Genomic DNA, 10,883 nt, shown 5'->3' with positions numbered 1-10,883 from the left:
AACCAATTTATATTACCAAAAGCATACCGATAATTGGTATTCGATCATGTCTTTCCTGTCATTGTCATGCGCGTTCAAACGTTTTTTCTTGTGTAGTGAAGTCGAGACGGGGCCTCTCAATTTGACCCTGGCGGTTTTCCAAATCGATCAAGACTTTGCATTAAAAAAAAAATCCAAACGGAGTGGCCTTACTTTTTTGCGATTTTTGGAAAGAAAAATTTTATGCCACTGAATCGATCTGTACATCCCTTTTTCCAGTAATTGGACCCTTAGTAATCCAAAAAAGACGTCTATCGGAAATAGCTGAGGTAATACAACAAAATCCAAAACGGATTCTTTTCGCTATTCTTAGAAGCCAAATATTTTTATTTTAGAATGGATTCGTTGGAGTGTATTTATGACTGAAAATTCCAGCCTGTCACGGCAGATATTTCCAGCAGTACATTTGTACTGTAAAGCTACAACAAACGTTTTCCAATACCGACGCTGATAAATTGATAAACGGATTGTAAAAGACTCACCTTCCAGTAATAGTTACACAAAACGTGCTTACCGTTATGTATAATATTATACTTATACAAGGTTTCCGAATTTTCTTCGTCACACGTGGCGTATACAGTACTATCATATAAATGTGCATATGTGTTTTTATTTTTCACTTTCAATGTGATAACCTGAGAGTGGAGATCAACTTATGTGATGGGGCAGTGAACCAACACATGTTGCTTGATAACATTGCGCATCTATTTAGCGGTGGTCGAGTTGCTGGATCCTTGCTTCGTGTGTTCCTGGTGTGTAGAAATCATCATATACGCATAATGATCGTGAAGAGTAAAGTGGTACCACCGATTTTATGTTATCTCCTCGCAATGAAACAGTTCAATATGCAAATCAGCGCAAGTCTGATGTCAATATCACGCCAACTAACATTTGCGTAGAACACACGGAATATTCGCTTATAGACGTGTACATACATGCGCAGACACTTGACAAGATAAAGTGGTCACTTTCGATCCAATCCTCCCAATAATTATTCAGTTCTCCATTTATTCAAGGTATCGAAATTTGAATGCGGATTTTGATCAATCAGCTGGCTTATACTCTGCAAATCACCGTTGCAATTAGCGAATCGGTTCATGTTCGACCAAGTTCAGAGACCCAAATTGCTGTCATACTTTATTAGAAGCAGAGAAGACTTGTTAAATATTTTTACACATATGCAGTTAATAGCAAAAGAATACAGGATTCGGTAATTTTTATATCGTTTCCTACCAAGTTGGTTGAAGAATATTAACCATATTATAAACGGGAAATACTGTAAGTTCGGCTATCAATTCATATGATGAAAAGACAGAAACGAAATATTCAAGGAGTTGTACCTTGTTAGGATTTTTCAAAATTGATTTGTTTTATTTCGTTTTCAATAAATAAATACATTCAAGTATATGCACAGAAAATTTCACATCGACGTTACGCGCACATTTGCAAAGATACCCCGGAGCGTTTGAAAATGCTTGTGAAACTGAACGCTTTTTTCTTAAAACTATATGTTCAAAGTCGGAGTGAGCAAGATTTCTCGGAAACGGCTGATCCGATGAGTCTCAAATTTTTGCACAACCTTTATGAACATATTTTTCAGTCCTTGATCGAAGGTTTTTTCTCGTCGATTAATATTTTCCATTTTACAGACAAATTAAGGGGACATTTTTTATGGAAAATCGATTTTTGTTTGAAAAGCTGCTGTTTTTCTAAAAATTAATGTTCTGCTCGTTCCTTCGATCGAAGACTGGACAATACCTTATATCATGCTCACCGCAAGACGCCTGTTTTTTTTTTAGAGATGCTCCCGGAGATCGGCTATAGCAGCTTTAAAAATCATTATTTTTACAATTAAAAAATATCAGGACGAAGTTCAATGTTACCCCAATGTGTATATAAATTTTTACATTATCAAATTAAAATGTCACTTCATGAGAAATCCTTGTAAAATCGCCTTTTTTCGGCCTTCTGATTGGGTATAACTGGGTAAATATGATTTGACGGTCATGCTCGTCATTTCCACAAAATTACGTACTATTTTATTAAATCTTATCTAAAAATATGATATATCTATAAAAATGACTCTCAGAGATATGAAAATTGCTCTGAACTCGTCAGATTCGCTCACCGCGGTTATTCTCATAGAAATGAATTATCGTTAGTACAGATCACTGCAAGTATGAGTTACCAATCCCAGATATGTGAAGTCAAAAAATTAAAATATATACCAGTGGCACATATGTACATATCTCATTATATGGATAAAATAATGGATTTGTCAATCCTTTTTTCTATTTGAAAATCTGTCACATTGCACAAAATGGGATTGGTGAACAATCGTTTTATAATAAAATTATTTCATAGTTCAGTTCATTCGAACTAATGCCCTATTGTTTAATAAAATTTGTCTCGGATGCCCGTATCCGGTGCATCGTATCCATTATACTAAATACAGTTATAATTTACGTCTCCTTCAAATTTTCTTTGGTACATCAATAAATGGCTTTACCAAAGGATACGACGCTTGGGTTGAATGAAACATCACTGGGTCATTAATTCTACAAACGGTATTTAGACGTGATTCCGAGGATGGAGATGATCTATTTTCCGTGTCGTTGATCCTTGTACGCCCAGCTCCGCCTTTAGCCATTGAAACTACATGTACCGAAAGTTTACATCTAGTCGAACCTGAATTCGTAAGGACATCCTAAAAATTGAAAAGAAACACTTGTGGTTATTCACGGTAAATTATTTATTATAACGTAAATTTATTTTTAAATAAGACGACACCGCAATATGTCAAATAAAACGTCGAAATACTCGTGCACACCTTATAAAATTTGATAACCATTTCTTTCGTTACAGTTCTCATGTAGGATACTTCCATGTTAGCCCTGTCGAAATTGTATCGTTGCTCCCATATTTCAGACCAGAACAAACTCGTCAGAGTGCCCAGCATTGTCGGTTTCTCCAATTTTTTCGTAGCTAAGGCGTCTTTGTGACTTGAGAATTCTTCTTCCGGCATATCAACTAACTGGTTCTGAAAGTGAGAGTAATCGAAAGTACGAAGGAATTCAAATTCTGCAAATGCATTGGAAGTATACACCCAAAAATTCGAGTTTAGCGATAGTTCAAAAGAAGCTTGAAAACACAAGCAAATCGCGTTTAACGCGATCCAGGAAACTTACCAACATCGCTTCCAAAAATGCTTCTATTCTTTGATCAACATACTGAGGATGTTTGTCACTTTGCACAGTAAATTTCAGACCTTGCGCACCATTTATTCGTCGTACACTGATGTAAACGATGTAGCCAAGCTGTTCTTTGGTTCTAATGGTATCAAAGTAGGGTTCAAATATTATTTGATTCAGGAGCTCCGAGAGTACGTTCGACTCTATCGTCTCAACACCACATTGGTAGTACACTTGGACGCAGGAACTTTTGTGCAATCTATTACCGACATCGTAAAGAAAGTTACAACCTGAAACATTGTAAATGAAAGTCAAAGTATAGTAGAGAAACAATTTTAACAACAAATGGAGAAAGTCTAACTAATTGATGTTGCACTTACCATCATCTAATTTCACATGTCGACATCGAATTAATTGTCGTGGTAGTAGCGGTGAGAATTGTGGCAACGCGTTGATCAATTTAAATTCAAATATTTTGACCATATCTAACGCTTCCGACTTGGTCACATTTCCATGTATTAAACATTCAATGTGCACCTTACTTAGCATCTGTTTTATATAATGTTGTAAGTTTTCCGCTGTCAATACTGAAAGCATGGAAATTTTGGCGATCAATACTCAAATTTGGACGCAAGTCTGTAGGATTCAGCCCTTTACGCAGTTGGGTATAATATGAAACTCGCGTGTTACTTACGTGAAGTTGATTTCAGCAAATCATCTACGGTCCATTTAGTCTCTGACAGCAAAACCCCCATGTGGTAGTCAGCACGATAGTAAGGCGGGTCAGCTTTCATATTTTTCAGACTCCTAATATACTGAAACCAACACGGTGAGGAATAAATCCATTGAGCATCACAGTATGTAAGTAATACCCACATCACATGATGGTACAAGAGAAATCGTCGTTCTCGCGACATCTTATACTTACACTTTCTTTAAAGGTTTGGAATAGACGCGGATTTACTTTAAAATTGGCCATCTCATCAACGATTTTCTCGAGCAAAATTCGCTGTTTGTCGTTATAGCCCTCGATTGTTAACTAAAGAAAGCATATAATCATTGCATTGCGTAAAATGGCGATATACCTCGTGATATACCTATGTACGTATATATTCACCTAAAGATATTGCCTATGATGATCAAAAGAATATAAGGAACATATTTAACGTCAACTGTAGATACTCACGGTCATTCCGTAATCGTTATGACTAAGAGACCAACAGAGTCCTGCAAGACGGGCAGCATAAGTATATTCGTTCAATGAATCGTAGAACAGGTCCACGAATATGTATCCCAGATTGCAATTAACTGGATCGATGCTTGTGAAAGAACTGAAAATATGTGTCATGCTAATAACCGATGTTAAAGTTTTCTTTATTGGAATTTTCAGATCTTTGAATGACAATTCTAATGTTGGATTCAATTCATGATAAAAATCAGATCAACAGATCAAATGCTAATTAATCACATTGGTCAGAATTTTTCAATCTATTCACATAAGGGGTTAATAGTTACAAATGCAGTGTTTAAATTCTGCAACCTAATGCGGACAATCACATCAAGACTTTGTATAAAATCAAATAAATTGCTCACCTAACAAAATTGAATCTAAGATTAGCTTTAGGCAAGAGAAATTCATCATCTTGCTTGAACCAAACTCGCATCAGCGCTGTGTCTTCAATAATTACTGGGAATTTGTTCGCCTGTAAGGCCAATTGTAATATTTCATCAGATCGTCGAAAGATTTCGCTGATAAAAGTAAATTACTAACTAATCGAAGAAGCTTGGTACTTACGTCAGGCTCTCGTGGCTTCAGCTCAAAATTTGTTGGTATAAATTCGTTTTCAGCTGGAAGACATAGGATCCCGCTTAGAATTGCATCCATCATGTCCATAACAATGGCAACTGGTATTTTTTCTATCATATACTCGGTTCCATACCAGGTTTCCGTTTCATTAGTCATATTCTTACACCACCGAGCTACGACAAAGATTCTAACGTATATTGGACTCAGATAATCCAGTAGATCCTTAATCAAGTCCGGATTCCATTCGTTGGACAACCGAGGTCCTGTCAAGACTTCCCGCGCGGGGTATTCTCGCAAACAACGTACAGTTGAGTTGACTAAATCACAAGGTGACGATTTCTCCTCGTAACGGAAATTTATATTTCGCATTTTTTTGCATTCCTACAATAAACGTATACAAGAGGCATAATAAGGGATCAGATTGCTTCATAGCCAGACAATCAAACGAACGTACTGATAAGAAAGCGAGTTAATAAAAACGTGGTAAAAATAGAAGCCCCGTATAATTGATTAATGAGCACTCACTTCAAAAATCCACGGAATAGGACCTCCTTTTTTAATCAAATTAATGTATTGAAACGTCAACCACACAATAGTATCGACATTTTCTAGTCCATTTTCCGTTAGGTCAAGATTGATGTTAAAAAACTTGAAACCTCTAGCTCCTCTTCCATATTCAGCTTGTAAGGAATTACCCCAATTATAGGTTTTCAACGCAGACAACAGAGAACCTTTACCTTCATGTCCAAGAAGATGCGAGATATAATGCACCGACTAGCAATGAGAATAAAAACAGTTCAGACGACATTATCTAATTTATTATTTTATAGATAATATCATTGCGAAAGGTTGACCTAAACTTTAAAATTAACTACAATGGCAGAAGCTTATCGATTTGTTTGTATCTGGGGTAGTCCAGACGATAGTACATGTTCTCTAAAAATGAATTGAAGAAAAGTTGCGGCCAAATGTTACAATCCAATAACATGCACATTGAAGTGCAAAAACAAACGTAGCTCCCTAACGACCACCGGGCCCATTTGGCGTCAGGTATAAAAAAGTTTTCTTTTTAGTCAGTGAAAATTCAGAAATAAATTCAAATTTTTCGGAAACTGACAGGGTGGCCACTCAATTCCGTTCACGGAATTCCCTGACATTTCCCTGACTTTTCCCTGACATACAAAATTCCCTGACATTTCCCGGTTTTCCAGACGGGTGGCCACCCTGAAACTTGCTTTGCGAGACAAAACGATTTTCATACATTTTTCGTTTAATACAATGGTTTACGATTTCCAGAAAATTCTGAACATATTATTTTCGACCAATATATACAAAAACACATTGTTTTCCCGTTTACAACTTTGCCCTAAGTGGACAGTTTTCGAGTAGTGGAAAATGATATCTAAAATATCCACTCTTAAACGGCAGGTGAAAATAATTTGAATATGCACCTTTGGTGGAGTAGAAGTAAAAAAAAACATGAGAGCTGTCATGGGACAGCCGGTACGAACGAAGTTCCTTACGCTATATTACTGCTCATTGAATAAATTAAGAACGTTTAATTGAAGAATAATTAAATGAAAAATCAAATATATGAAGGAATGGTAATAAAATCGTACGAATGTGTTTTTGAAAGATATAAAAAGAAAGAGAGGCAAAGTATAGACGTACGCTGTGAGAGAGCGCGCTGCGGCCCAAAGTATAGTTGTACGCTGTAGGAGAGAGAAAGAGGGGCGAAGTATAGTCGTGCGCTGTGAGTGAGAGAGACCGCTGCTGCCGTCTCCCACCCCAAGCGCTGAGACAGAGAGAGAGAGCGCGCGCACACGCTGGAATAGAGAGAGAGAGAGAGAGGGAGATCGCGCGCACTATAGCAAACGAGCACTATAGCCAAAAAGTGTCGGTTTTTTGGTGTCGTTTTTTTCCGCCTAGCCCCTACGGTGAACGAGCGATAAGGAACTTCGTTCCAATAAATCGGTGACCAATTGTTCACGTTAATTCGGACTAACCTATATATTATATACACACAAATCGCCTAATCAACTAAACTCACTGTAGAGCTGAAATATTCTCCCATGTCAGGTAACGGGAACATTATGCTGAGATATCTGACATCCTTTATGGGTACGGCGTACACTCTTGTTCGAAGATGAGAGAATGGATGGTTGATCCAGGTTGTTAAATGAACATTAAAATTTTCCAGATTAGTAAAATATGTAGTAACTAGAGCTTCCAATTCATCGAGACTTTCTAAAAAAATGTTCATTCGTTAGAACAAGCCTAATTAATTGTACATTGAATTGTAAATTGTGCAGTAAAAATATTACTATTCTCTGACCTTTTCCAATTACGCTGAGCGACATGATGCTGGCTGAATACCACGTTTCGTGAAATTTCAACAGTTCGTCTCTGATGTTGATATCAAGCTGCCTCGGGATTGTGCCCAACGTCTCTTTATTTCCCGTTCCAAATTTCGAGTACGGGTGCATGGGATTTGCCAATGATTTATGTAACTGCCTAATTCGCCATTTATCGTCCATTAGGTTTGATTCATGCTCAAGATCAATAACATTCAATTCCCTCTCGATGGCTGACTCGGTGAACAATGGGTTCACAAAAATCTGAGAAAACCGGTCCAAGGCCCCGGGTAAATTTTCGGGGTTTACATCAAAGTAGTAATTGGTGAAATCGTCGCCGGTAGATGCGTTACATTTTCCACCATGGTCGTAGATGTATTTCGTATAACCATTCTCCGCTGGATATGCCTCTGTTCCAAGAAAAAGCATGTGCTCGCAAAAGTGTGCCAGACCTGGTAATTGTATGGGGTCATTCATACTTCCTGAAATGAGTATGAAGTTGCTGCGATGAGGTGAGTGAATTAATTGAAAATGAAAAAATTTTCACGGGTTATACGAGTATAACTTACCGACTTCAACGTTGAGAGATGCAGCGCTTTTGTCAGTCGTTGAATCGCTTATCAGTAGTACCCTCATATCATTCGGTAATATCAGACCTCTGTAAAGTCTTTTGTCGTTCGGAGATTTGATTATATCATTAAAGCGTATTCGATCGTTTATCCCGAGCAACCTTTGTCTTGAAACGCATTCAATTATAACCAATAATTAATAAATGAGTACTTGGTGAAAAATACCGTGTTTGTAAAATTAAAAAAAAAATACAAGTATTCACTAACTGGGAGTAAATAGTCGCTTTTCTCTGACTGGTATTGATACTTTGACATAGTTCCTCCATAATTGCAATCCGATCAGAAGTGGACAATATGAAAATATCTGGGATAGGTGTCGTGAAGTAACAGGAAATCTGGAAGAAGACGAAACCTGTTGTGTACACGGAAATTAAGCTCATCATGTATGCTTAAAGTGCGAGGAGAACACGTTAATCTACGCCGAATTTGTGAAACTACCGAAGATCATATCAGCACCTCACTTAGTTAGAAAATTGAAGTAATATTTGATGGATAGTAACCATCTGCGTATAAGGTTTGACGTGGTAGAGAAATATCCAGGGTACGCGTAATCACGTATTTAAAATACACCAAGTGTATTTCTCAGCAAAATAACCAAGTTTGGAGTCCTTACGATTACGATTACGTGACCGATGTTTTAAATAAAATTGTTCTGAGGAGGGCCCCCATCAGGGCTGAAACGTTAACACAATGAAAAGAAGTGTTTTGATGTCTCGACTTTCATATCCAAGAACAATATTATCCAACAATTCACCAAGGTCAAGGAAAAAATCGTCTTCATTATGTATAACGTTGCTGCTCCGAAAATGATCGCGAGCATTGAAATCCCCAATAAGTAAAGTGACAAAAAAATTTAAACTGATAATCGGCTTTTCCATACCGAGAAATTTGATGAGGAGTTTGCAAGAAATCGAAAGGACAAATTGTTTTGGATCTACAAGACAATTTAAAAATGAACAATCATGTACATTTCCGGACATGTAATTCTGTTTAAAAAGACTCCATGGATATTTATATACGCAGCTGCAGTAGAAATGTCATAATAAAAGTTTTATCTGTAATTTTGTATATAACTTATTTCACCAATATGATACACATGTATGAAATTTGAAAAAACAAATTTCTGCAATATTTCAGAAATATTTTAGTTCTTACGCAATGAATGGCGGAGACTCGGACATTGCGGTAACATTACGCAATATAAGCGCAATCATTGCCAATGTTGCAAAGTTATGTTGCTGCAACGTCTCGATGCTGTATGGGATGATAATATCAACATTGCTGTGCTGCCACAGCCATGTCTCAATTAAACGTACGATATTGAAATTCTTTTCATAAGGCAGATTTTACCAACGTGTGAGAATTAAACTGTCCTTTTTTGTAGTACTATTTAAAATTTCATACGAGTAGCTTTCAGAGCAATAAATTAGTGACTTGACGATATTTTTCCGCTAGACACGAATGATTTTTCAACATATTTTCTCCGAATAAATTTTAACGTGAAGCATGCAGGCCTTTTCCTATAAAAGCTACCTATTTCCCACACCATTTGGCACATGTATACCAGAATTCATGAAATTCAATTCCAGCATAATTATGACATTCAAGTTCGCCCTGCGCTGCAACGTAACATGGCCGATGTACCGTGAGATATATCGAGCCCAAACATAGAAACAAGCCACCTCGACGCCTACACATAGGCAACCAGGTGTTACAATTTCGTTCCTGAGACGGCAAATTGTAACTCCGATTGCCTCTCTGTAGGCGCCGAGGTAGCTTGTTTCCATGTTTAGGTCAGGCTGGCTAGGCAGACCGGCACTTTTATCCTGTTTACAAGGTTATCACCTTGATCGGTAGGTCAGAACGTCCCGCGAAAGCATGAACCTAAAGTAATCTTATGTTATGATGATCACCTAACGTAGTGATATTAATCACAAAAGGTATGTAAGCACTCTAAAAACTACAAAAGTTTTTCTGAACTCTGTACACATAAACACACCTACTTTCTACAGCAAATCTGTGGACAAAAAACTATTTTATTAGTAATTTTATTCTTATATCTGAGGATTGATTGTTAAATTTATGACATACAGTTAGACACTCGCACAAAAGATATATTTCCAGCAGCACAATCTGCAGTTACCAAAAATATACCAAAGTTGGTATATTTAATATGTTTGAAAATCCGGCACGCTTTTATAGTTATATCGTGATCGTGTAAACTGTACACACACAATTCATGAATAAAAACAAGTAAATCCAAATGAACTTACTAGGAACAAACTATAGGCTTATACCACTACTTCGAAATGATTAAAGTGTTTTCAAATATCCGCGAGAAAACTCGGAAAGCAATAATCGTACAATTGTATCGCATGATGTTTCCTGTACAGAGTAATTTGACGACTGTCACTGCCAACCAACACCGAGTACACTCGACTGATATCCTGATTGTGAGACTAATCCTTAACCATTGTGAACATCATCCTTCTCCCAACATGTCGTCAAACTGAAAAAGAAAGAGTTAGTGTCATCACTTTCTTGACTTCCATGAATAATAATCGTACCTATAAATTTGACTGAATTTTTCTCTCCCGTGGAGGGAAAATAGCTGTTACACAGCCTGGTGTATGACCAGTGGCGTAGCTATCATAGGGCCAGGCGGTGCAGTGCACCAGGGCCCTGGAGCTCAGGGGGCCCTCTAACCTCAGCTTTGAAAAAAAAAATTTGTACGAAACAACGGATAAATTGAAAAAGTATCGAAATGACTTCGAGTCCTTCAAATCCAAGGCTACCGAAACCGCGAGAAAATACGATATCGATCCTACCTTTCCAGAAAAGCGTCGGAGAAAAACTAAAAAGC

General features: G+C 37.3%; 1 protein-coding gene across 1 annotated transcript; it reads right to left on the bottom strand.

Moving 5' to 3' along the window:
- Positions 1-1,397: 1,397 nt before the first annotated feature.
- Positions 1,398-10,553, bottom strand: LOC124220470 (insulin-degrading enzyme-like). Its single transcript, XM_046629407.2, has 15 exons — positions 10,294-10,553; positions 8,228-8,355; positions 7,961-8,127; positions 7,373-7,873; positions 7,088-7,284; positions 5,563-5,811; positions 5,026-5,418; positions 4,824-4,933; positions 4,417-4,561; positions 4,159-4,269; positions 3,925-4,045; positions 3,611-3,817; positions 3,228-3,520; positions 2,870-3,079; positions 1,398-2,746 (listed from the first exon to the last, which is right to left on the bottom strand). Exons 2-15 carry the CDS (start codon positions 8,284-8,286, stop codon positions 2,513-2,515), a joined length of 2,997 nt encoding a protein of 998 aa, XP_046485363.1. The 5' UTR covers positions 8,287-8,355; positions 10,294-10,553; the 3' UTR covers positions 1,398-2,512.
- Positions 10,554-10,883: the final 330 nt, after the last annotated feature.

This window comes from Neodiprion pinetum, chromosome 5 (assembly GCF_021155775.2).
Source record: "Neodiprion pinetum isolate iyNeoPine1 chromosome 5, iyNeoPine1.2, whole genome shotgun sequence".
NCBI classification, from domain to species: domain Eukaryota; kingdom Metazoa; phylum Arthropoda; class Insecta; order Hymenoptera; family Diprionidae; genus Neodiprion; species Neodiprion pinetum.
Note: the sequence above shows the minus strand (reverse complement) of the source record. Positions and strands in the feature narration are given on the sequence as shown.

What these genes read in the sequence shown, in the direction of transcription:
- LOC124220470 (XM_046629407.2), bottom strand. Translation starts at nt 8,286, where the DNA reads ATGGAGGAACTATGTCAAAGTATCAATACCAGTCAGAGAAAAGCGACT. An exon ending in CTTAGATTCAATTTTGTTAG is followed by an intron (nt 4,562 to 4,823) that starts GTGAGCAATTTA and finishes ACATATTTTCAG; the next exon opens with TTCTTTCACAAGCATCGATC. An exon ending in TCCAAACCTTTAAAGAAAGT is followed by an intron (nt 4,046 to 4,158) that starts GTAAGTATAAGA and finishes TGTTGGTTTCAG; the next exon opens with TATATTAGGAGTCTGAAAAA.